We start from the raw sequence: 26,908 nt of genomic DNA on the forward strand, positions 1-26,908 counted from the left end.
AACCGTGCCAACCGAAAGATCACGTTTTAGTAAAAACAAAACCCAGAAAGATCACGTTTTGGCGAGGCTCTGCTCTGGTTGGATCGCCATTATCATTTCTGCAAGCTACGCCGGCCCCGCTTCACCGTCCCCGTCCTTGACTGCCACCCGTGGGCCCCACACATGTTCCAATCAATAGAGGCAGGCGAACTCCGCCCCCACCACCTCACCCGCACCGCGTCTTCACGAACCACAGACCCGTCCCGTGCCACCGGGCCCACGTAGGCAGGCACTCGTGGCCAGCTCGGCGCACGTACATCGGGCGCAGGGATCGCTCCGGTGCGGCGCGACGGTCGCCTACGGCCTCGAGCCTCCTCCCTCTCCCGACCTCACAAACGCTAGCCCCGCGAGGCCGCCCCGCCCCTCCCGACCTCGCCCCCTCCGCCTCCTTGGGCCCCGCCGCCGGCTTAGGGTTTCGCGGGCCGCCGCCGGCGATGCGAGTGCGCTCGCGCAGGTAGCCCCGCCCCGCCCGCCGATCCCATTCGCCCGCGCGCGCCATGTCGCTCCTACGGAGGCGGAGGCAGCAGCAGTCGCCGCCGCCGCCCTCGCCGGGCGACGACAGCAATGGCTCCGACCACGACGACAAGGACAAGGGGAAGAAGCCGGCGCAGGAGCAGCCGTCCTCCTCCGCCTCCGCGCCGCCGTCCAAGGAGGCCGGCCGGCGGGCCAAGGGCAAGTGGTCGTGCGTGGACAGCTGCTGCTGGCTCGTGGGCTGCGTCTGCTCCTCCTGGTGGCTGCTGCTCTTCCTCTACAACGCCATGCCGGCCTCCTTCCCGCAGTACGTCACGGAGGCCATCACGGGCCCGCTCCCGGACCCGCCCGGGGTCAAGCTGCAGAAGGAGGGGCTGCACGCCAAGCACCCCGTCATCTTCGTGCCGGGGATCGTCACCGGAGGGCTCGAGCTCTGGGAGGGCCACCAGTGCGCCGAGGGGCTCTTCCGGAAGCGCCTCTGGGGCGGCACATTCGGCGACGTGTACAAGAGGTCGCTTTCTCACCTGTTAGGTGTTGCATTCGCATCCGTCGCGTGTCCGTTAAGTCTCTACTTTGTTTGGTCGTTATTAGGGCTGCTTTAGTAATCCACGCTAGGATCCTTTAATAGAATGAGTCCCATGTTATTCTTTTTGGCTTGCTTTGTTGTTTGTCGAGCTTTTGGGAATTGTTTTGGCAGAGTTAGGACTTCAGGACAGCAGTCTGATTCCATAGGCTGTCAATCCCTCGTGTTCTCTAACGCCCTTTCCGTAGATTTCTTTTATATCTTATTAATGTATCTGAGCTGCAGGACTAGAGGTTCGTTCCAGATCTTCTGAAATCTGGGTCAGGCTGCATGATCCCTCAAAATGCCAAGGTGCTCAGTCAAGAACTGGGATTTAGGTGCTCAACAGAAAGTTGGTTCCAAATTTGGATAATTTTTATTACTTTCTTGATGGTTGTTTTGTTACCGTGGAAGGATTATAATTCTTGGTAATCTGAACTTGATTTGTGTTTCTTAAGCTAGTTTTGTACTGTTTAATTGTGTAAGTACTTGGATATTTATATGAAATGTTGGGTGTGACAATCACTTTCAGCTGCCTTGAAATGCTGGTTTTTCTTGCTAGCATGGGAGCAGGATTTGAGTGGGCAAGATGTGACTTCGAGAGCTGCATGGAGTGCACATGTTTTAAAACTAGGCAACATTGTGTCCCCCACTGGCTATGAGGGGATGTTGATATAGGAAAATTCTTGTACAAGAGAAATCTAGATTATGTGTGTTCAGGTCCTTTAGGAGAAATTACAATTTGCATTAAACAAAGCTTTTGATGTAGTCATGGGATGCCTTGTACTCCCTCCGTTCCTAAATATAAGTCTTTGTAGAGATTTCACTATGAACCACATACGGATGTTTATAGATGCATTTTAAGTGTAGATTCATTCATTTTGCTTTGTATGTAGTCCACCTAGTGAAATCTCTACAAAGACTTAGTAGATATTTACATCTGACTGTTTCATTATTTATTATTTAAATACTCCTTTTCTGGAAGGTATATGTTGCTTACTTTCTGGTGAGAGTAATAACGTGATCCCTGAACAGCATACCTGCTATTCCTTCTAAGCCTTGTGTTGGTGAGTTATCCCTATGTAGGAAAAGTAGATCACTAACTTTGCATTGAAGTAACTGCCTTTATTTACAGTCACATTTTGGAGGGGCGGTAATCTTGGTGCTCTGCTTGTTTGCAGAACTTCGGATTCTACAGTGAAATATCTGTTTAGAGAAAAAGGGAAATATTTAATAAGCCTAATTTGAATCCTAAAACCTATATGCTGGAAAAAATAAGTAATGCAGTCTTTTAGTGCCTCTTGGAAAATTAGCAATCTTGTTCAGGGGCTTGTGTGTCGTGCTTTATATGACCTTAAAAGTTCAGCGCACTAGCAACTTCTTGTGGGATTAGCTGTTACTTCCTCTGTAAATTAATATAAGAGCGTTTAGATCACTAAATAAGTGACCTAAACGCTCTTATATTTGTTTACGGAGAGAGTACATGGTATGTGGCATTGTATGTACTTTGTCGTAAATACCTGCATTAAAACGTCAGTCTGAACAAATTTAATATCCTGAACCCTGTTACCAAGAATGAAGTTGATAGTTTACAAGTAGAAGCAGAGTCTAAGGGCCAGTTCTTTTGAGCAATTCTTCCAGAATTGACCCCCTCCCCAGCTTCTCCCAGAATTGCCACTTAATATTTTTTTACAATTCCTAGCTAATTAGACCTTAACTAGCTAGGAATTGTAAAAAAATATTAAGTGGCAATTCTGGGAGAAGCTGGGGAGGGGGTCAATTCTGGGAGAATTGCCCAAAAGAACTGGCCCTTTCTCATGGCATAGCTTCAGTCTTGAAACTGAAATATCCATGCAAAGCTAGATGCTATACTGCTCCCTGTAACATGGATTAACCCGAGAGTTAGTTTCACTTCATTTGATGCTGTATTATAGTCACTACTGCTAAGGTTACATGTTACAGAGTTTGTTACTTTTGTTTTTTAGTTTATTATTTTATCTTTTCCAACTCTTTCTACTGAAGGGGCTTTTGCCTAGAATAGGTGCTCTTTATGTTTTGCCTGCAGTCATCAAAACTTACTTATCATAAGTTGGTTATTGTACTATTCTCCTTCATTTTGCTAGAGCACTCTTTTAGGTATAGTTATGCACTATCACAGACCTGCTTCTGCTTGCAATCTCTTTAATCCTCTTGAACATTTTTCAGGCCTTTATGCTGGGTTGAACATATGTCATTGGACAACGAAACTGGATTAGATAAACCAGGAATAAGAGTTAGGCCGGTCACAGGCCTTGTTGCAGCTGACTATTTTGTCCCTGGCTATTTTGTTTGGGCGGTCCTGATTGCCAATTTAGCTCGGATTGGATATGAAGAAAAGAACATGTACATGGCTGCTTATGATTGGAGGTTATCATTCCAGAACACAGAGGTAACTTTTTTGCTTGTACAATATGAAGTATGACAGAGTCCTACATCATTAGCTATATATTTTCTTTGTTATGTGAATGCTACTGATATAGGATGATCTGTCATGTTTCTAATTTAAATCACCATCTGCAGACCCGTGATCAAACATTGAGCAGAATAAAGAGTAACATTGAGCTCTTGGTAGCAACTAATGGTGGAAATAGGGCAGTGGTGATCCCACATTCCATGGGAGTTCTCTATTTTCTTCATTTTATGAAGTGGGTAGAAGCACCTTCTCCCATGGGTGGTGGTGGTGGTCCTGATTGGTGTGCAAAGCACATCAAAGCTGTAGCAAACATTGGTGGGCCTTTCTTAGGAGTTCCAAAGGCTGTTGCTGGGCTTTTTTCATCTGAAGCCAAAGATGTTGCTGTTGCTAGGTAATTCAAGTTATAAAAGTTTGGTAGCTGATGTTTAATGTGCCTACTGAAATCATGTTATTTGTCGTAGAATTACAATTCAACAAACACCCACGCCCACGCACATTCTGAATTATGCTTGTCAGTTGCCCACAGGATACTGTGTGTGTGCTTTAACCCGTAGTGGCGAGGACATCAAGTCATCTAACTCTATACTTTTATTCTCACGTCTTACTCATGCAGAGCTAATTTGTAACGATGGTAATAAATGATTGCAAGTCATTGTTGAAGTCGCGACTGCATGATTGCACCTATAGTATGATATGACCTTAGTGATTAACCTGTTTCTATGATAAGGACAATGGGGCCAAGAAGTACTTGATCTAGTTTAGAAGTGTGAAGCTGCATTGCATAAAATCATTATGTACTATCTGATAACAGTGGTTCCCCTTTTGATACCTTTTGAGGTGAATTTCAAGAAAACATAATATTTCTGACCATACCAGTGATATGATTGTTCTTTACTGAATGATGAATATAAACATGATTGTTCTGACTTATTTTTCACAATGGAGAAGTACATGCTGGTATTGGTCATTTCAATTGTTTTGAGGCTGGGTAGTTGATAGCGCCTAAGCTAATGATTGCACCCATGTTATAATTCTAAGCAGTCTAAGCAATTCTTTGTTTTGTTTGTATCCTTATCAATTTGTTCTAAGCAATTAAAGTAATCATGCGGCACATATCTAGGTGTTTCTCTGTTAGTGGTGCCATTCATCTGTTAATATGGTTCTGTATTTGCAGAATCCTTGCCATGTTCTTTACAACCAGTATATATTGTATTATGTTGTTCATTGTTATGCCAGTCTAATGGCCATGATCCCAAGTATGAATCTCCTATCATGCACATCTAATAGTCTTTTGTTAGTCACACAACACTATCATGCATAAGGTATTCTGTTGCAAACAAGATACAAGTTCCAAGCTTATGTAACCTTGCTGTATTAATCTACTTTGATGGATAGACCATGGTATTAGCATGGTCGTTGTTCATTTTTAGAAATGCTGTGGGTGGTATTAGTATCCTGCCGTTCTTTTCCTTATTTGATTAACAGATAATTACCCCTCCTTAATATTATGTCATTCATGTACAGAGCTATTGCACCAGAAATGCTGGACTCTGATTTTCTTGGACTTCAGACTTTGCGCCACTTGATGCGAATGACCCGTACATGGGATTCAACAATGTCGATGCTCCCTAAAGGTGGTGACACTATTTGGGGAGGTTTGGATTGGTCTCCAGAAGATGGTTTTGAGTGTAAATCCAAGAAGCGGAAGACCAATGATTCAGAGGTTTCTAAGGATGTTCATGGGGAACCTGTTGAAGTTCATCCAGAGCCTGTGAACTTTGGAAGGATGGTATCTTTTGGAAAAGATGTAGCGGAATCTCCGGTTTCAAATATCGAGCAGATAGAATTCCGTGTGAGTATTCAGAAGCATAACATAAAGCATACTAGCTTATATTTACTTACGACCATCATACATGCAAATTACTATTTTCCTAGATCTGTGGTATTGTCTTTAGTTACTCCCTCCGTTCCAAAATAATTGAAGTACTAGGATATTTCTAAGTCAAAATTTTCTAAGTTTGACCAAGTCCATAGAAAAATCCGCAATGATCTACAGTTTTAGATATATATATAATACGAAAATATATTTCAGAAAGAATTTGGTGAAGTAAATTTGGTTTTGTAGATGTTGATATATTTTTATATATACTCAGCCGAACTTAATGAAGTTTGACTTGGTGCAATTCATATTTTTGAACGGAGGGAGTACTTGTAATAATTAGCATTATTCTTATTCCAGAAATCTTTGATCTGATATGTATTCAGTTTGTTAGTTGCACTGTTATTTTGTTAAAACTTCATTAATTATTCCAGTGGAACTCTTTTATTTGACAACGATCATTTTATATCACATTATAATCGAACATTGTCGGCTCAAACTGTAGCTCGTTCATTGTTTCAGCAAAACTCGTATGCAATACTCATCATTTTGTATTGCGTTATGATCTACATTGTTGGCTTAAATTGTAGCTGGTTCAGTCCTGATTCCTGAAGAAGTGACTGTTTGTCTAAGAATTTGCTCCTGTTTAAGCCTTCCCAGTTCACCACATGAAGCTCTTGATTTACCTTTTTATGGAAGATAGTGTGATATATTTAGTTGTCTTTCTATATACCCCCTCTGTAAAGAAATCTAAGAGTGTTTAGATCACTAATAGATCACTACTTTAGTGATCTAAACACACTTATATTTCTTTGCGGAGGGAGTATATGACTATATGTAGAATGAGTTCTTAACTTCAAGGTGAGCTGTGAGCACCTTGTGGTATACTCTCGATGTCGGAGAAAAAACTTATTATTGTCATTTCAGGATGCTGTCAAAGGTAATAATCTTGCCCATTCAAATACATCATGCCGGGATGTCTGGACAGAGTATCAGGAATTAGGGTGGGGTGGAATAAAGGCAGTTTCAGACTACAAAGTTTACACCGCAGGCTCTATCATAGATCTTTTTAACTTTGTTGCTCCAAGGATGATGCAGCGTGGTAGTGTTCATTTTTCATATGGAATTGCTGATAACTTGGATGATCCAAAATATGGTCACTACAAGTATTGGTCAAACCCCTTGGAGACAAAGTAAGAACCTTTTGCCAGCGTTCTCATTTTAATTCAGTTACCTACATTAGATTTTTTTTCCCAAGAAAACATCTTCTGTAAAAAAGATCTGCTGCATGGTGATCATGCATACAAAAGCTTGCAAATATTGTGTATTATTTTTGTTGATTTATGAATGCTATCTTACAACCTTTCATTTGCAGACTACCAAATGCACCTAAAATGGAAATATTTTCGATGTATGGAGTAGGCATTCCGACCGAAAGAGCATATGTCTATAAATTATCCCCACAAGCAGAGTGCTATATACCCTTTCAGATAGACGCCTCAGCTGAGGGAGGGGATGAGAATAGCTGCTTGAAAGGTGGTGTTTACATGTCGAACGGTGACGAGACTGTTCCAGTTCTTAGTGCAGGGTATATGTGTGCCAAAGCATGGCGTGGAAAAACTCGCTTCAACCCTTCTGGCAGCAAGACTTACGTGAGAGAGTACAGTCACTCTCCGCCTTCAAATCTCCTGGAAGGCAGGGGCACACAGAGTGGTGCACACGTTGATATTATGGGGAACTTTGCTTTAATGGAGGATATTATCAGGATTGCTGCTGGGGCAACCGGTGAGGAAATTGGTGGTGATCAGGTGTATTCTGATATATTCAAATGGTCCGAGAAGATAAAGCTGAAATTGTAGTTAGTAGGAAATCACGTGATTCGTGGTGACGAAGCAGATTTTACTCTGGTCGAATCCTATTAATTTTGATTTGATAATGTAATGGTTTTTGCTCTGACACTGGCGTTATTGTGAAACCGCGGTGTATATTAAAATGTATAGATGCAAGGTGTGATACTTTTGTAGGTTCCTTTGTTATGATGATAAATATTGTGCAATTCATTTGCATCTTCATCACTTGTAACATTCATTTGTTATACTTCCGTAGTTTCCTTTATGATGATGAGAAATATTTTGCAATTCATTTACATGTTTGTCGACTATAACATCCATTTGTTCATCAAGGCATGACCTTTTTCTGTTTGAAACCCAAGTGACTAAGATATGATTACTAATAATATTCTTCTTATTCCCTCAAAAAAATAATAATAATATTCTTCTTACATTTATTCTCTTCTACTCCACTCCGATAGGGCTATGGCTATATGAAGGGCCACCCCCCTATATTATCTGAAATTATATAATCTTTGTTAACATAATGTGATTTAATTGCGGGAAGTTTGTACGGAAAACATATTTCATTCTCTAGTTCAATTCCACCATAAGGAGAAATATTGTGCAATTTGTTTTTATGTTCATTAGTTGCAATATCCATTTGTTGATCAAGGCAGATTTTGTGCGGTTCCTTTTTTCAAAAAAAAGGCAAAGCCTCCCGCTGCTCCCGGTATATGCATCTTGATAAATACAATAATGATATAATTAAAATAATACCAAATATTGATACCCAACAAATTGGCATATAGAAAGGAAAGAAAATATCTGAGGCGACCAAGCAACATGTGACCTAACGATGGATGTAACTGCGCGACAACACCTTCAAGATGGAATCATCGCTCACACACTAATGTTGGCTGGTCAAACCACATGGTCAAACCTAGGGCTATTACTGTTGAAATGGAATTTCAACCCAACATCTTCAACAAGGAAACCGATGTGTGGACATTGGCGTTGCCTGACCTAGTCAGAAGGTTAAATCACGTGTTTTCCCTAGAGGAAATGCAATCTCGAGGATTGCGTCGCGCCCGTCGCCACAACACAACCACAAACCATTTGTCTAGTCCAAAAGCTGGGAATGAATCGAACTATAATTTGGGTTGTTGAACTTTAAGGGAAGGAAAAGTACTTATCCATTATTATGCTCAACGCCATTCAATAATGGAAGCCAATAGCTAGCATACACCCCCTAGGTGGTGGCCAGAGCGGACGGTTGTTTTCCCAGCTAGCGTCAAACGAGCAAACGAATGTCCATGCGTTCCTTCCCAATGGCCTTCCAAGCGAACGATCGAAAGGCCCTCCTCTACATATCATTCACCCCTTTCCCCCTCCCAACAACCTTTTTTTTTGCCATGCTATGGCAATGCTACCAGCAAAAAATTTCATGTTGCCATGTGTGCAAGGATTTCCATGATGCACGTGCTACCTCTTCAGTAATTGCCATGCGGGAAGAAGAGGATTGCTACGGTACAACAAAAAAGGAATTGACATCCTACATCATGAGAAAGTTGCCACAAATGTCCATCATGTTGCAAAGGGGAGAATTCTATCCTACCCAAGACGAAAATTGCCATGATATAACATGGAGAATTCCATGCTACAACAGAGAAATTGACACACATGTCTTAAAAAAATTCCCATGCTCTAGATAAAGATTTGCCATGACACAACTAGAGAATTTCCATGGTGCCGTGCGAAAAGTTGCCACATGTAAATAGTGTAAAACGCACAGAATTTGTCATGCTATTACATTGACAATGTGTGAAACCTAAAGAAACACATAATTTTTGCTATGTTATAGCTGACATAATTGTCATGTGCAAAAACAAAAACAGAATTTACCAGGTTCTAGATAACTACTTCAGGATTAGAAAATGGAGAAAAGCGCAAAAATTTGGGCCTTTCGCTATTAGTGAGTATATATTTTTCTTGCAAGTTAAGCTTTTGCAAACTTTAACCAAGTTTATAAGAAAAAATTATTTATATCTGCAATATCAAATATATATATTGGTGGATTATGGATGGGCTTAGACCCATATAACACAATAATCCACGATTAATCTCTAATGCCCATGAATGTGCACGTCAAGTGGTGGGCAGTTTGATGGGAAGTTTAGTACCGTACTGCTACAGTAAGAAGAGTGTGACCTCTTTATAAGGGCTGCTCTACCACTTGCTATCAGGAGCTTGGCAATAGAAGTTGTACACGCGTGCTCCTCCTCCGGCGTCCGTCTCGCCACGTCTCGTCACGACGCGCACCGCGGCTTGCGGGTTGCGCCGAAGCTTATTTTTACCGGTCAAGAATGGTTAATTAATCTCGGATTAATTAACGAGTCACTTACGGAAGTGCCACTGTCCGAGACGTTGGACCGTGAGCTGTTTGCGGACTCGATCATGGGCATGAGCTCAGGCCCATCTACCCGCTATATAAGAAGGTGTTGGCCAGTGGAGTGAACCCTAACTCAGTTCACCCACTCCCTCTTGCATAATCCTAGCCGTTATCTATTGTTCTTTTCTCTGTGCTTCCGGCGACCCATCCCGACGACCGTGTGCACGGTTGGTCGGGAGAGCAGGTGCCACCGGAATCCTATTGTTCGAGATCCTGCCCGAGAGAACGACATTAATGTTTTTGGGGAGCGTCTCGACGCGACTGCTCCCGTCCGTCCCCATCTCCGTCCGCCACTGCTTCCCCTGCATCGACTCCATGGCTGACGACGAAGTCGCCAAGAAGAAGGCCTCGGCCGATGCCGAGGCTGCCGCCGCCTCCGCCGCCGTCGCGTTGGCCTGACCAACTGGAGGGTATGACTCGTTTATCCCCTATTTTCTCGTGCATGTGCTAGCTGCATGCTATTCATAGATGTTTTGATTCTATATACTGTACGTGCTCACATGCTTAGGTATCGGTATGAGATGCATACTGTATTCGCCATGCTTATCATTTACTCGTGGATTAAATTGGTAAAAATGTGCTAATATTTCCAACATATAAAATATGAAACAACATCTTATGATGCATATATGTTTGGCATTTTAGTTGTAAATGTTTTTCTCTACAAACTTGATCAAAATTTGTGAAGTTGGACTTCTCAAAAAATCTGTATGCCCTGCATCATGAAACGGAGGGAGTAACATTTAGGTTTGACAATTACTATTTCTAGCTCTGAAAACCTTTTGCTCCAAAATAAGTTGAAGCTTTACAAGACACATGTACACGTCAAACGAATACCTTCTCTCCTTGCTTGAAAAAGAAGGATGATCCATATTCGACAAAAAATAACAAAAATAATGAATGAATCAGATTTCCTATTCTACCCTACAGCCGGGGGCCATGATCGATCTAAGCCTCGAAGATGGTGTCGAGGGCGGGCCTCCACTGCCTTGGCCTAATCCTACAAAGCAGCGCACATTCAGCAGACTCATTTCCACCCTCGGTGCTCGCTGCTTCTCCTTCCGGGAAAATCCTTCTCCCGGACCTGCTGCCCTTGCCCTTGCCACCATTCTTGCCGGACACCAGCCGGCGGATGGCGTCCGCCTCCTGACCGCCCAGCCGCGCCCCGGCCCTCCCAGCGGGCACGAGGAGGTACACCTCGCCGGCGCGCAGGAACTCGTCGGCCGCCAGGGCTCGCAGCCGCCGCTCCTTGGCGGCGTCCCTCGCCTGGGCAACCACGTGCCCCGCCGCCTCGATCATCAGCTCCGCGACGCCGGCGTGCTCCTCCAGCCGGAACTGGCTGCCGTCCGGCAGGACGACCAGCGGCCCCGCGCGCTCTGCGTCGCCCGTGACGCACTGCGAGACCAAGTTACCCATGTATACCCGGACTCTGGTGTGTTGTGCTACAACGTGCTAGCAAATCTTGGTCTGGAGATCGATCTTGTGGTCGACGAGGAGCAAGTAGCACCGGAGTTTTGATTGGTGTTTATCCGACTCCAGGTGAAAGGAATCTGGAGATGGGTGTGTCCCCGGTGGGTGGCTTGCTCTATATAGCCGGAGGAGAGGAAGGCGGCAGGCAGGAGGAAGGTGGTCTTGTCCCGCTCGGAGCTGCACCGAGATGGACGTGGCGGAGATGGGGTCCAGCCGGCCGACTGGCCCATTCTACGGAGCGCGTGCGATTGGACGTAGCAGCAGCGAGAGTGTGAGTGTTTGATACGATCCACTTCGCGCGGCCCAGCGCCGAACACGTCAACACAACGGGCGCAGAGCCTCACGAACGAGCTGCCTGGTCTTTGGAGTGGGTGTTGTTCCAGTCAGAAGTCTCCGTCGGCTCCAAACCCAGACAAACACATCGTGTTGAACTGCTAGTTTAATTTAACGTGCTCTGGATCTGTCACCACGATCGGGTCAGTTTGATCGCTTCATCAGTACAGTTTGGCGTGTTTGGTTGCCGTGTGCAACAATGCCTGTATCACATACACTTCTTTACTCAATCTGGTTCTGAAAAAATAGCCTCATATGCGACATCTGCAAGTTGTTTGGTTGCTTGCATATGGACTTCCTGCATTAGGAAATCAACTTTGGCACGTTGTTTGGTTGCTTGCATTGTCGCGGCGCATGCAACTACACGCTGTTTGGTTGTCCGCATGGAGTATGATTAAGACCTAGCACTTGCACTTAGCACACATGGTTAAGAGCTAGTAGAGAAAGGGGGAGATGAAGCTACGAAACCAGAGGAAGGAGCAGGACGCCATGAACAAGGAGCCCGCGGCCATGGCGACCTAGTAGGAAGCACAGGAGGGAGGAGGTCGGCCATGGCGACGCCGGATCCGACAGCCATGGTCGCCAGCGCCGTCGACCTAGCTGGGCCTCGACGGAGGTCGCCTCCGGCGCCACAACCGCAAGCAGCGCGTCGGGAGAGGAAGGCCTCTCCTTCCCCACAAGTGCTGCTGCACTAGTGGGACGCCATGGATCTTCCTCCGACCCTAGTGCAGCAACACCTTCTCCTCCACCTAAGGTAGGTACTCTCTCGCCCATCCTCTACCTGCTCCTCTTCCCTCACCTTCCCTTCTCTGATGGTCTTCTTGTTCCCACGCAGGCACGCACGTGCACGCCTCAAATACACCCAACATCCATCATCGAAACCAAAAACTTACAACACAAATGTTGTGCGGAACTGCGAGATTAGGCTGCTGGTCAAAGGAAAATTCAAACGATCGATCGTGCGCGATGAATCTGACAAAATTCGTCAAGAACAACTTCAAATAGGAAGACAAAATTAAGAACTTACGGCCGACGAAACTACGAACCGGTCGTCTGAATGGAACCATAGCATCGAGGTGCATTTTTTTCGTGTAGAGCTTACCTCAAATCGAAGAACCGTTGTGTAGATCGAAAGGGGCTAGGAAGAACAGGATTAGAGGGAAGGTTACTGCAAGCACGCACAAGCTGCATACCAGCTCGTATACCTCCCATCTCCCCTCGTGCAAGTGGCCCACCTTGTGCGCTCGCCTCAGCCTGGCTCGCGAGCTACTACCGATTCGGGCGTTTCTCTTGGGCCTGGCCTGAACGTGCTTTAAGGTTCATGCGATGCGGGCCGCACAGTGAACGCAGGCAACCAAACAGGCCACTTTCTTCCCGCGTGGGCCAGGCTGGGCCTAATGCGGGCAACCAAACACGCCCGAATTGGTGTCCTGGGAGCACTCGAGCGTTTTTTTTCGGGAGTGCACCATGTATGTCAGCGAAAAATCATGCTCGCAAGTGGCAACTGACGCCCACTTAATAGTCGGTTTGTTCAGATCAACTATGTTGACTTTGCACATCCGTGAGCGCACGAACCAGCTCTCAGTATCTCTCTTCTCCCGCTAGGGTTTCGACCGCCTACCGCTCCCTGCCCACCTAGCTCCAGCCGCCACTGTGCATATCCTCCCTGCTCCACCAAGACCCTCACCGTGCGCCGCGCGCCCCACCGCTGACTGGAACGCATCACCTCCCGGCTCCGCCAAGGCCCTCACCATGCGCCGCTCGCCGCGCCGACGACAGGAGGGGTTGTGATGGCGCTGGACAAGGATGTCCTCCACTTACAGTCTCGGCTGCCTTCCTCAAGCTCACCATGGTCTCCATCTCCTCCCCCACTACTCCCACTCGGCTCTCTCTTCTCCTAATCTCTCTGTCTGGTTCTATTGTTTCCTCCCAGGCTAATTCAGAAAAGTAGAGTATATAGATATGGATTTGTGGTGAGCTCATGGAATTTCTAGATGCCGCCGAAGGAGTTAATTTTCATGTACTTTTTGTGCCCTCTGGAAGAAGTACTAGATTTCATCTGTATTTATCTTGCCATTGGATTTGAATTCTAAAGAGCATGTGTGGCAGGGGGTTCTTCTCGGCTACCTTGAAGTCTCGGACTCAACACTCAAGCTCCTGCACCTACGGCGCCATGCACTTTAATGACATCGCAGGGTATAGGTAATGACTTCTTGACCATCTTCGCCTCCATGGATTTTTGTCGAAAAAGGGTTTCCCCCCGCTTTGTATACAAAGCAACCAACTGAACCATATAGGGATAGGTGCTGGGGCGGAAGCAGCACAATCACGCCCAAAAGAAACAACAGAGAAAAAGCAAAAGAAACAAATGTCGACAACGGCGCATCGACAAAAAATGAAGAAGCCTCGCGATCACTGCGCCCACCGGGATCTTCCATTAGGCTCCAAGACTCCGAAGCGCCGGCACCTATCAACACCTCCAAGAAGGATCGCGACAATGACGACGCTGCTGCCAAGGGTTTCCCCCGGTACACGACGAGGCGAGAGGAAGGGTAGCCCCTGACGCCCTCCCGGAAGGTCAGGTGGCACCCACAGGCGCCACCGCGCCGGTGTCGGCCACACCTACAGGGGTTTCCCTCGATCCCAACCCGCACATCGGGCGTTCCGGATCCAGCCACGAAACCAACCACCACCCTGCGCCAATGCGGTCATGAGGCCCCCATGCCGTCTCACCACGGCACCGCGAAGGGAGGACAGCGCGACGAAGAATCGGTGTTGGGACTAGGGCATCAGCACTGTCGGCACGCGGGAGGGCCCCACCTCCACCGTCAGCGACGGTAGCCGTTCGGACGCAATAGCAGGAGCACACCAGGCCCGTGGGCCCACATGCCCGACCGAGCCCTCATGGGCCCGTAAAGCTCCCGCCTTCGCGCTGCTGCCGGCACGCCATCGGCGTCGATGCCCCATATCCAAGCCGCTCCTCCTCCTCACTGCGCCGCAGACAACGAGGCCACGCCGAGGGGCTGGCCCGCTAGGACCCAGATGGGGCCTGCCGGGCCCAGATCTGGGTCGGGGGCGCGACGTCGGCCACCCAGCACCACCACGCCGCCCCGCTGCCAAGGAGCAGCGCCGCCACCACGTCCGCCGCCGGCCACCCCGCTGGGTCGCCGGACCGTCGCCAAGCCGAGCGACACCGCCACCGCCCCCTGCCCCGGGCCAGGAGGATGCGCGCGCGGGGAGAGAAGATCCTACCGCCACCGGCACCCCCCTGGCCGGAGCCGGGGGCGCCCACCGGCGACAGCAGGGGAAAGGAAGAGGGGGCGAAGCCGAGAGCAGAGGCGTGGGGGCCGCCCCGGCCGCCTCCCGGGGAGGCGGCGCGTGGGCGGAAGGAGAGGCGGGGAGGAAGGGCGAGGGAAGGGGGGCGGATCTGGGCCACGCGCCGGCGAGGGCGGCCGGATCCCGCCGAAGACGGGCATGAGAAGGTGGCGGCGGTTGAAGCGGGTCGCGGGAGCGGTCTACCTGTGTCCCGCCCCTCCATGGATTTTTCCCTCCCGCGCTTTGATTTGTATTGCATATTGTTTACTGTTGCTCTTTGAATTGTAATGCAATTGTTTACTGCTGCTCTTTGATTAGTATTGTAGTGGCAAGAAGGCATGAACTAGAAAAATAATGACATCTGTGTATAGAGAAGAGATTAATAATGGTCTCCTTTTGTACTAATTTTTTGCAATACTTCTTTGGAGCATTGGGTTCAATATTTGTGGCCCTCACATTATGAAAGACAAGAACTGGAAATTTGTGTTCTTTATGCGACATGATAGTTTGTTACATTTTCAACCTTTTCTATTTTAGATATATATAATTACAATATTCAATGGACAGCTTCCGGGTTGATCTGGAGTGAGGTGATAGGAGCAGCAAGCAACAATAGGGAACCAACGGGATTTCTTGTATGAAGATGTGCAGGTTTTCTTCAGCTACTGCAGATTTTGGAATTAGGTAATCGAAGTATTTAATTTAGTACAGGAAGATTATGAGCATGAATGACATTGTTAAGTAAGTAGATGATCAGATTTTTGCCTTTGAGCTGGCTACACTCAGCAAAAGAGCCTTCTATCAAAAAAAAGATGAGATACCACACGTTCTAGTGTAGTCCTCTGTTTGGAACACAGAAAAGAGCTTTATGCTAAGAATTCCACTTGTTGTAGAAGAAACTTCTGTTAACAACTATTTTAGAATAAAGGTGTTCTAACAAAATAACTCCTCTCAAGATTATATATAGGACGAATTCCCATTCTAGAACATATGTTCTGTTGCTAATTTACAATACTTTCAGAATAACTTTTTTTTGGGACATAAACTGTCAAGGTGACTCATCATTTAGTGAGAACCAACTACTTTACACTTTACCGAGACATTAGTCTGGGTCGATTGCAAGTGTATAATTATCTATAAATTTCCCCATTTATATAGTTGAATAAGAGTAATCTATCTACTTAGGATTGCTTTTGCTTGCAGGAATTGGCAACAACATATTACAATAATGCTTCCTCTACCCGTCATTCCCTCCATATGACTTGGAGAGAAGTTTGCATCCAGCTTTAGTTTAATGGATAAGTCTGTGTACTAGGGTCTTTGTGGGGCCGCAACACACGATCCTTGTGGCAGTTAGGAGGATAAAGTCCTGGACCATCAAGGACTAGCTGTTAGGATAGAGTTCTGTTCTTGACCATCAAGGACTGTCAGTTAGCATCTTAGACTAGCATCTTAGACTGGCATCTTAGCAGCATCTTAGCATATGCTTGGCTGGCTAGCAGCCAATAAATATGTATCCCCAACCCCTCAGGTTGGCATGACATTGTGTGAGAAATAAACCAACGAAAATTGTCCCAACTCTCCTACTGTCATCCATAACTATCAATGCTCAGGTTGAAAGGTCTAACAAGTGGTATCAGAGCCAAGTTATCTTGCACCCTGAGCATTTTCTGTGAGAAGCCTAAGTCGGTAGCAGCAGCTGCTCCGACTGCCTCTGGTTACCTCCCTCCCTCCGGACTGTCGAGCAGCAGTTCGTCAACAACCTCCTCTTCATGCAACACCCCCCCTGCAACAAGCCATCTCTACAGGTCGCTCTCAGCACACGGCTACCTTGAGCATACGGCGCCGACAGGAGGCCGAGCGCGCCGTGGCAGAGGAGCGTGAGCGAGCAGCTGCAGCAACAAGGGTGTTGAGGCTAGCTGCAGTGGAGCTGGCAGCAGCCAGAGTGGAGGTAGAAGCAGCCAGGGCGGAGGTAGAAGCAACAGCAGCATCAAAAGCAGCACGTGAGGCTACAACGAATGCCAAGGCACTCCGCGGCGGCTCCGGCAGCTCCAACAGCTCCGCGGCTGCGGACGACGACGCCAACGCAGATCGTGCCAAAGTGGCGCAAGAGCGGACGACGCAGTGGGAAGCCGAGCACACCCACACTCCAGGTGCAGGTGTGCACCGCGATGGCGGCTACAATGACCATGACCGCGGCCTCTACGAGGTCCGGACTGTGGTCAGGGATGTTGGTCCCAGTGTTGGGTGGCCTACCCTCACTAAAACCAACTACGTCGAGTGGGCCGGGATCATGAAGATCAGGCTCCAGGTGCGGCGCCTATGGGAGGCAGTCTAGGACAGCAACGTCGACCACCTAGAGGATCGACGGGCGCTGGACGCCCTCATAACAGCAGTCCGCCCGAGATGCAGTTCTCGCTTTCCAACAAGCGGACTGCCAAGGAGGCTTGGGACGCCATCGCCGCGACACGCATCGGCAGCGATCGTGCTCGCAAGTCCACCCTGCAGGCACTCCGTAAGGAGTGGGAGAGCCTGGTTTTCAAGACAGGTGAGGACGTTGATGACTTTGCTCTCCATCTCAACACTCTGCTGCAGAAGTTGGTGAAGTTTGGCGATGCCACCTACACCGAGGAGAGAGCTGTCGAGAAGCTTTTTCGGTGCATCCCCGAGAAGTACAAGCAGATGGCTCGGTCGATCGAGTCTTCGCTAGACCTCTCCATGATGATGATCGAGGAGGCGATAGATCGCCTCAAGGTCGTCGACACCGACGAGCCACAACCTTCCTCGGGGCGCATCACCACCAGCGGGAAGCTGCTCCTAACTCGGGAGCCGTGGGATGCCAGCCTTGGTGATAGGAAGAAGGGGGAGCCTTCTTCCACGACGGGTGGCCGCAAGCGTGGCAAGCAGCATAAGGCGCGAAGAGGCCCCCAGGGCAGGGCACAAGGACGTGCCAAGGGTGACGCCCGCGGAGGCGCCAAGGACGGCGCCGCTGGCAAGCCCAAGCCGACACAAGACAACAATTGCCACAACTGTGGCCGGTTTGGCCATTGGGCCAATGAGTGTCGGCAACCACGACAAGGCCAGGCTCACGTTGCACAGGCAAAGGAGGAGGAGACGGCTCTGTTCATGGAGCATGCAAGCATTGAGCTACCTTCAGCGACTCCAGTCGCAAAGGCTTTCATCCACCTCGATGAGCCAAAAGCACACGCTCTTCTCGGTGATGGCTCCGGGAAGGACAAGACTACGGGGTGGTGCCTCGACACCGGCGCCACCCACCACATGACCGGTCGAAGGGAATTCTTCATCGAGCTCGACCCCGATGCGCGAGGCTCCGTCAAGTTCGGGGATGCCTCCGCTGTGGAGATAAAGGGAGTCGGCTCCGTCATCTTCACCACCAAGACGGGAGAGCACCGGCTGCTCACCGGTGTCTACTACATCCCCGCGCTAAGGAACTCCATCATCAGCTTGGGACAGCTGGACGAGAACGGCTCACACGTGCTGATTGAGCATGGGGTCCAACGCATCTGGGATCGTCAGCGTCGCCTTCTCGCCAAGGTACCCAGAGATGAAAATTGACTCTACGTCCTTGATGTGCAGGTGGCACAACCGATCTGTCTCGCTGTCCGTCGGGACGACGAGGAGTGGCAGTGGCATGAGCGCTTTGGGCACCTTCATTTTGAGGCCCTGAAGCATCTAAGTGCCAAGGAGATGGTGCGAGGCCTGCCATGCCTCGACCATGTGGAGCAGTTCTGCAACATTTGTGTGCTGACGAAGCAGAGACGACTCCCCTTTCCCCAACAGGCGAGTTTTCGGGCCAAGGAGAAGCTGGAGCTCATGCACGGAGACCTGTGCAGCCCGGTGATGCCAACCACACCAGGAGGTCGACACTACTTCCTGTTGCTCGTCGATGATCTCTCCCGCTACATGTGGGTGATGATCCTCGGCAGTAAGGAAGAAGTGGCGGACGCCATCAGGCGCGCGCAGGTTGGTGTGGAGGCGGAGAGCGGCTGCAAATTGCGCATGTTGCACACTAACAACAGCGGCGAGTTCACGGCAGCTGAATTCACGTCGTACTGCACCGATGAGGGCATCCAGCACAACTACTCCGCGCCGTACAGCCCGCAGCAAAACGACATTGTCGAGCGGCGCAACCAGACGGTTGTGGGGATGGCTTGGGCTCTCAAGCAGAGAGGGATGCCAGCTGTCTTCTGGGGAGAGGTGGTGCTAACGGCCGTCTACATCCTCAACCGCTCACCTACTAAGGCACTCAACGGCAGGACTCCGTACGAGGCCTGGCATGGGCGGATGCCGGCGGTCTCTCATTTGCGGGTCTTTGGCTGCCTTGTGTTCGCCAAGGAGCTCGGCCACATCGGCAAGCTCGACGATAGGAGCACTCCAGGAGTCTTCATCGGCTACAGGGAGGGCTCAAAGGCCTACCGCATCCTCGACCCAAAGACACAGCGTGTGCGCACAGTGCGAGATATCGTGTTCAACGAAGGGCGAGGGTGGCAATGGGACAAGGCGGTGGATGACAGCTCGACGCCGATGTATGACGACTTCATTGTCGAGTACGCCCACTTCAAGGAAGCTGGGGGAGCAAGCAGCTCCTCTTCGCCGGGCATGTCTACCCCGGCCCCCAAAACTACATCGACTTCGGCGCCCGCTACACCGATGACACCACAACCGGCGACGCCGCATACTCCAGCCCCTGCAGTCACCACTCCGGGCTCGTCTTCATCAGCACCAGCTCATGCAGAGCACAACCCGATGAAGTTCGCTTCCCCGCTCACTCACGACGAGGAGCGTATCAACGCGTTGCATGACGGTGAATCGCTGCGGTACTGTATGATGGATAATCTGCTCGGCGACCAGCCGGTGCCGGGACTGGTGTCACGTGACCTGGAGGCGCAGCTATAGCTCGCGTGTGAAGATGGCGAACCACGGTCCTTTGCAGAGGTCGAGAGAGACGCAACATGGCATGCCGCGATGCAGTTGGAGATGGATGCGGTCGAGCAAAACCGCACCTGGGAGCTCGCTGATCTTCCTCGTGGTCACTGCGTAATCACCCTTAAGTGGGTGTTCAAGCTGAAGAGGGATGGAGCTGGCGCCATCGTCAAGCACAAGACTCGCTTGGTGGCCCGAGGCTTCTTGCAGTAGGAAGGAGTCGACTTCGACGACGCTTTTGCTCCCGTGGCATGGATGGAGTCCGTGCGACTTCTCCTTGCGCTGGCTGCCTAGGAGGGCTGGCGTGTCCACCACATGGATGTCAAGTCGGCATTCCTCAACGGCGACTTGAAGGAGGATGTCTACGTGCATCAGCCACCAGGATTTGCGATCCCCGGCCAGGAGGGCAAGGTACTCCGCCTGCGCAAGGCTCTCTATGGTCTACGGCAGGCACCTAGGGCGTGGAACACCAAGCTGGAGTCCACGCTGAAGAAGATGGGCTTCGAGCAAAGCCCGCATGAGGCGGCCGTCTACCGACGGGGCAGTGGAGGAAATGCCCTGCTGGTGGGCATCTATGTTGATGACTTGGTGATCACCGACACCAAAGATACAGGGGTGGCGGCGTTCAAGGAAGAAATGAAGGCCACCTTCCAGATGAGTGATTTGGGGCTTCTCTCCTTCTATCTAGGGATTGAGGTGCACCAGGATCACTCCGGGATCGCGCTCCGACAGTCCGCCTATGCCAAGCGCATCGTTGAGCTAACTGGGCTCACCGACTGCCACCCAGCTCTCACTCCGATGGAGGAGAGGCTGAAACTGAGCCGCGACAGCACGACGGAGGAAGTGGACGCTATGCAGTACCGACGCCTTGTGGGGAGCCTTCGCTACCTCGCCCACACACGGCCGGACTTGGCCTTCTCCGTCGGCTATGTCAGTCGGTTCATGGAGCGACCGACGTCAGAGCACCAGCAGGCAGTGAAGAGGATCGTCCGCTACGTGGCAGAGACCCTCGACCACAGCCTCCACTATCCTAGGTGTCCGGGGGCAGCACACTTCATCGGGTACAACGACCGCGACCATGCCGGTGACATCGACACCAACAAGAGCACGAGCGGGATCCTCTTCTTCCTCGGCAAGTGCCTCGTGAGATGGCAATCAGTCAAGCAGCAGGTGGTGGCCCTGTCCAGCTGTGAGGCTGAGTACATAGCGGCCTCCACCGCCTGCACTCAGGCGCTCTGGCTCGCTCGGCTGCTTGGTGATCTTCTTGTCCAAGACACCAAAACGATGCAGCTCCTGGTGGACAGCAAGTCCGCCCTGGCCCTGGCCAAGAACCCCGTTTTCCACGAACGGAGCAAGCACATCCGACTGAGGTATCACTTCATCCGCAGCTGTTTGGAAGAAGGGAGCATCGAGGCGAGCTACATCAACACCACGGACCAGCTCGCAGACCTGCTCACCAAGCCTCTTGGGAGGATCAAGTTCCTTGAACTTTGCTCCAGGATCGGGATGATTCAACCCTCCCACAAAATGACGTACAAGACTTAGGGGGAGAATGATGGATAAGTCTGTGTACTAGGGTCTTTGTGGGGCTGCAGCACATGGTCCTTGTGGCAGTTAGGAGGATAAAATCCTGGACCATCAAGGACTGGCTGTTAGGACAGAGTTCTGTTCTTGACCATCAAGGACTGTCAGTTAGCATCTTAGACTAGCATCTTAGACTAGCATCTTAGACTGGCATCTTAGCAGCATCTTAGCATATGCTTGGCTAGCTAGCAGCCTATAAATATGTATCCCCAACCCCTCAGGTTGGCATGGCATTGTGTGAGAAATAAACCAATGAAAATTTTCCCAACTCTTCTAGTGTCATCCACAACTATCAATGCTCAGGTTGAAAGGTCTAACATAGTTTGTTGGATATTTATTATTGAAGGTCCAAACATATTAGCATATCTTGATGAGATGTCACTGTGAAATAATACTCAAAGGCATAAGATCAAATTCTCTTCATGTTACATATTCTGATAAATATTCCCAGAGAGTAGATATTTGTTTTTGTAAGCGTGTTTTAGTCATTGTATCTATTGTACTGAATTGAAACGATGGGTATGTGCAGATGTTCTGGAAGGCATGGGCCCCTAGAAAGATCAAAATGATCTCCTGGTTGCTGCACCAGAACAGGCTGTTGTGCAACGACAGGTTGCAAAGGAGGGGCTGGCCAAATGGATACTTCTGCGATTTGTGCTTGTGCAATTTAGAGACATCTTTTCACCTGTTTTGGGAATGTGGATTGGCATGCGCGTCTCAAGTGAGGCGGCCAAATGGCACGGCTGCGTCGCCTTGAAGCTGGAACGTGGGCTCATGCCCACAACACTACTGCGGTGGTGAAATCAATCATCAACGGAACGACAAATGAAGAAAGAAGATGAATCAGATCAATGGTCATGCTGATTTCCTGGGAGCTTTGGCAAGAGAGAAATGAGGCCACTTTCAGAAACAAACACCCAACCTCATGAAGCATCATCAGCACCATCAGAAGAAACGTAGAGCAATGGAGGCTGGCGGGTGCACGGCATTTATAGAGCCCCCTAGGGGATTTCCGGAAAAATTGTAACCTGAGTAGCGTCTCGCCATCTCTGGCGAGTTTCCTCTTTTTGTTTTTGCTTCTGATCACCCACCGATCGCTTGATCAACACTGTTTCCCGCCTTCTACCTTCTAAATCAATGATAAGACAATAGTATGCTGGATCTTAAAAAAAACTACTGTACTAAATTCTAGAAAAAAATGTGTTACAAATATATTAGCTCAAGGTTGAGGAGATGAAATTTTATTTTGTCCCCTGTTACTTCAACTACCTATGTTTCGACTAGATTGTTGAATTGCTTGCTACCGAGCATTGGTCAAGAAGTCCCAGAGTCGTTGTGGAAATAAGCTATTTATAGTGAATAATGCATCCCAACTTGCAGCTTCAGTCTGTAACTTGTGGTCTTATTACTAAATGTGTTCTGTGCAGGTTTCAGCCTTCAGTATTTATGATGCCTTACTTTTGTTTTAGGACAAAATGCTCCTATTTGTGATCTATGGGATATGCATGTAGTTGGTTGAATAAATATACATATTATATATTATTCTAAATTCTACATTCCTGCACTTTCAACAACACTTAATTGTTCATTTCAAAGTATTTGGGTTCATGGCAACTAGAATTCATGGTTTAGCAATGCTCCTACTCTTTACCTCACTATTGCAATTTAATTGACCTCATAGTGGCTTTGCTTATTTGTTCTTCTTGGATGTTTCAGGAAGACACAAATTTGCTAATAGAACATGGAGAAGAACTCGATTGTAATCCACAAATACGAATAAGGCAATGGATCAGGATGGTGTTTCAAGGAGTGAAATCAATTAGGATAGTTTGGATGACCAGACTTTCTTTTGCCCTGCACTGTCATTTGGAATTTGGAATTGGCTTCATGCAACCTTTTGTTTATGTCCAATTCAAAGAATTTTGTCCGAATGGTAGCATCATCACTGCCTAATGGTTAGAGAAAACGGCGTGGCAAGGCGCGCGCACGCTTCTAGTGCTGTTGATGCCCAGTGCTTAATTCACGACATGCATAATGTTGATATTAGCATTGTCCCTCTAGTATTATGGAGATTATTTTTTGATGGTTGAATTCATAATAATGGCCAAGGTGTTGGTGTTGGTTATATATCTTTCTATGGAGTAGGGCGTTTTGGTGCCCAGACTCATCTGCACCCGGTTATTTTTTTTAAAAAAAATTCAAAACAAATTCAAAAATTTCCAAATTTTTTTATGCAGCAGACAATTTGATGCATTCCCGCTCCAAATTTTAAGTCATTTGGGCATTTCAGCAGCTCTCAGCAAAAAAGACAAATCAGACCAAAACAGTACATGAGTAGTGAACATTTTTACAGACCCCTAATTTGTCTTTTTTGTTGAGAGCTCCTCAGATGTTCAAATAATTTAAAAATTGGAGCGGGCTTCACACATCAAATTGTCTACCTCACAAAAAATTGATATATATATATTTTCTAGTATTTGTTTTGATTTTTTTTCGTCAGCGTGGGTGTAGATGAGTTCGAGTGCAGAGATGGATTTTCGTCTTTTTATGGTGCTATTTTGTGAAGCCTCATGCCGCTTAAAGTATTTTTTGCATAATAATCAAAGCTGGATGTGCGTTGTTATTCGGTTTGGGAGTCTTTGGTTGCCATAGGTGCTACACATGTTGAGGTGTTGGGCAATTCGTTATGAGTAGTGAAACAAATATCCAAGAGTTATCAATGTTTGACGAATCACTTATAATTTATCTTGAAGCATGTCTAGATGTAATATTCTCCTTGGGTTGCCTTCAAATTGGTCATATATCTAGACAAGATAATTGAACGAGTTGGCACATCAAGCATCCGACTACTATGTTGATCCTGGTATATTGCATATCTATCAATAGCTGATACTTAGTCTCTTCAACATAGGCAAGGCCGAACCAAAGGCCACCACTTCGGTCACTAATGAAATTTTTATGCAGACAGAAGAGAGCTCATTGTCGGTGTCAAAACCGGCGGATCTCGGGTAGGGGGTCCTGAACTATGCGTCTAGGCGGATGGTAACATGAGACAAGGGACACGATGTTTTTACTCAGGTTCGGGCCCTCTCGGTGGAGGTAAAACCCTACTCTTGCTTGATTAATATTGATGGTATGGGTATTACAAGAGTTGATCTACCATGAGATCAGAGAGGCTAAACCCTAGATGCTAGCCTATGGTATGATTGTTGTTCGTCCTACGGACTAAAACTCTCCGGTTTATATAGACACCGGAGAGGGATAGGGTTACACAGAGTCGGTTACAATGGGAGGAGATCTTCATATCGTATCGCCAAGCTCGCCTTCCACACCAAGGAAAGTCCCATCCGGACACGGGACGAGGTCTTCAATCTTGTATCTTCATAATCCAGGAGTCCGGCCAAAGGTCATAGTCCGGCCATCCGGACACCCCCTAATCCAGGACTCCCTCAGTAGCCCCTGAACCAGGCTTCAATGACGACGAGTCCGGCGCGCAAATTGTCTTCGGCATTGCAAGGCGGGTTCCTCCTCCGAATACTTCATAGAAGATGTTTGAACACAAGGATAGTGTCCGGCTCTGCAAAAATAAGTCCCACATGCCACCGTAGAGAGAATAATATTTTCACAAATCTAATCTGCTGACGTATTCCGCGGCGTGACATCATGCCACGGCCAAGCCTTTATTCGAATCGTTTTACTGTTCCACCTCAGCGCGTTTAGCGAGGCGGTTTCCTTGGCACGTCTTGTCGAAGCAGAGATCGTGTCCCCTTATTCCGGGATTTTCATCAATACGGGCGTGGGTAACCCAACTGCGCCATTAACAGCGGCGCTTAGGGGATAAGCAAGTTTTATTAGGCCGGTGGGGGCTCGCAGTTTCGGCCGCCCAAATAAGGGGATAAGGATCTACCCTTTCCATTTACGCCTTCTTCCTCCTTTGCTTATCCATCCTTGCGCACTCGAGCTCCAACGCCCAAGCCCGCACTTATTACCTCAACCTTCTCCAATCATGTCCGGAGTGGGAGGTAGATGGATGGCCTCCTCCGTCACGGAGGGGCAAATCAAAAAACTGAGGAAGGCGGGATACTTGTCTGACGACATCGCGCACCGGCTTTCCGATGTGGGGCAGCTCATCCCCACCCCCAGGCCCCATGAGAGGGTTGTTTTTCTCCCTCATTTCCTCCGCGGACTGGGTTTTCCTCTTCACCCGTTTTTCCGGGGGCTCATGTTCTACTACGGCCTGTACTTCCATGATCTGGCCCCAAATTTCATCCTCAACATCTCGACATTCATTGTCGTGTGTGAGACCTTCCTCCGTATCCAGCCCCATTTTGGCCTATGGCTGAAGATCTTCAGCGTCAAGCCGAAGGTCGTGGGCGGCCGCCAAGCGGAGTGCGGAGGCGCCATGGTGGGCAAGATAGCCAACGTTACATGGCTCGAGGGCGCCTTTGTAGAGACCATCAAAGGATGGCAATCGGGGTGGTTCTACATCACCGAGCCGTGTGACCCTGAGTGGGCAGCGACCCTCGAATTCCGATCCGGCATCCCCACACGGCTCACATCTTGGAAAGAGACGGGCCTGTCGTGGGGTAATTCGGCAGAAGTGACCGGACTTCAGACCTGCATCAAGGACCTGATCGACAGGAAGGTTAAACTTGTCACCGTGGTCCAGGTCATGCTCTTTCGCCGGATTCTCCCGTGTCAACGACGGGCTTTCAACTTATGGGAGTTCGACCCGGCCCAGCACCAGACTCTGTCTCGGCTCTTCGACACAAAGCACGAGGATGCTTGGAAGGTGCTATTCAAGAGCTCCGAGGTCTCCCCTCCCGTCACCGAGGATCGCGAATTCTGCGCCAAGCGCCAAGCCAGCGCGGTGAGCTTAATTTTCCCATTACGGGATACCTTGTTCTTCATAGATTGACTCCATGCGGGATCTAAACTCCCTTACCTTTGACAAGACTGGCTGAAGAAGTCCGGGCAGGTTAGCTGTCCGGCTCCCTTACCGGAAGACCCAGCGGACGCCCGACTGATGGGGCTGCTGGTTCCGACACCTCACGTGGTGCTGGAGAAGAAGGCCAAGAAGAAGGCCACGGGGACTCGAAAGAGCTCCCGGCGCTTGGTGGTATCGGATTCATCGCGCGACAACCCCGAGGCGCCCTCCGCCTCCGAAGACGAGGAGGAGGAAGAAGAAGAAGCCTCTCCCCCTCCAACGGGGGGAGGAAAGAAAAGGAAGGCCGCCCCAACTGGGGAGGCCGGAGGGTCCAAGAAGGGGAAGACCCTTCTGCCGGACTATGCCTCCGATGCCGAAGACGGCGGGGAGGAATGGCCATCTAGGGTCAAGCCCCTGGCAAAATCGTAAGTGTCCGGTTACCCGAATGACTCATGGTGCTCCTCTATTATTCGGTAATTTCTAACGCCGAATTTAATCATGCAGTCCGCCCAGAGCTCAGCTCGGCGATTCGCCGAGCGGCTCCCTGAATTCGTCGGATGTGAACATCGCTTCACTTCCGACGGCCTCCTCCCCTCTCCCTGCGGATGACGCCGAGGTGGGGTCCCGAAGGGGACCGAACCAGGAGGAGGT

At 48.9% G+C, this 26,908-nt stretch overlaps 2 protein-coding genes across 2 annotated transcripts; one reads left to right on the forward strand and one right to left on the reverse strand.

The window, feature by feature from the left end:
• The first annotated feature begins 380 nt into the window (after nucleotides 1–380).
• On the forward strand, nucleotides 381–7,500 carry LOC119309383 (phospholipid:diacylglycerol acyltransferase 1-like). Its single transcript, XM_037585398.1, has 6 exons — nucleotides 381–1,021; nucleotides 3,278–3,500; nucleotides 3,632–3,915; nucleotides 5,049–5,376; nucleotides 6,331–6,596; nucleotides 6,779–7,500. Exons 1-6 carry the CDS (start codon nucleotides 537–539, stop codon nucleotides 7,260–7,262), a joined length of 2,070 nt encoding a protein of 689 aa, XP_037441295.1. The 5' UTR covers nucleotides 381–536; the 3' UTR covers nucleotides 7,263–7,500.
• Nucleotides 7,501–10,421: 2,921 nt separating this feature from the next.
• Nucleotides 10,422–11,328, reverse strand: LOC119305568. The gene has a single exon (XM_037582055.1). It carries the CDS (start codon nucleotides 11,098–11,100, stop codon nucleotides 10,633–10,635), a length of 468 nt encoding a protein of 155 aa, XP_037437952.1. The 5' UTR covers nucleotides 11,101–11,328; the 3' UTR covers nucleotides 10,422–10,632.
• Between the last annotated feature and the right edge of the window lie 15,580 nt (nucleotides 11,329–26,908).

Source organism: Triticum dicoccoides, chromosome 5B, assembly GCF_002162155.2.
Source record: "Triticum dicoccoides isolate Atlit2015 ecotype Zavitan chromosome 5B, WEW_v2.0, whole genome shotgun sequence".
NCBI lineage: Eukaryota > Viridiplantae > Streptophyta > Magnoliopsida > Poales > Poaceae > Triticum > Triticum dicoccoides.

What these genes read in the sequence shown, in the direction of transcription:
- LOC119309383 (XM_037585398.1), top strand. Translation starts at nt 537, where the DNA reads ATGTCGCTCCTACGGAGGCGGAGGCAGCAGCAGTCGCCGCCGCCGCCC. An exon ending in TATCATTCCAGAACACAGAG is followed by an intron (nt 3,501 to 3,631) that starts GTAACTTTTTTG and finishes CACCATCTGCAG; the next exon opens with ACCCGTGATCAAACATTGAG. An exon ending in AAAGATGTTGCTGTTGCTAG is followed by an intron (nt 3,916 to 5,048) that starts GTAATTCAAGTT and finishes ATTCATGTACAG; the next exon opens with AGCTATTGCACCAGAAATGC.
- LOC119305568 (XM_037582055.1), bottom strand. Translation starts at nt 11,100, where the DNA reads ATGGGTAACTTGGTCTCGCAGTGCGTCACGGGCGACGCAGAGCGCGCG.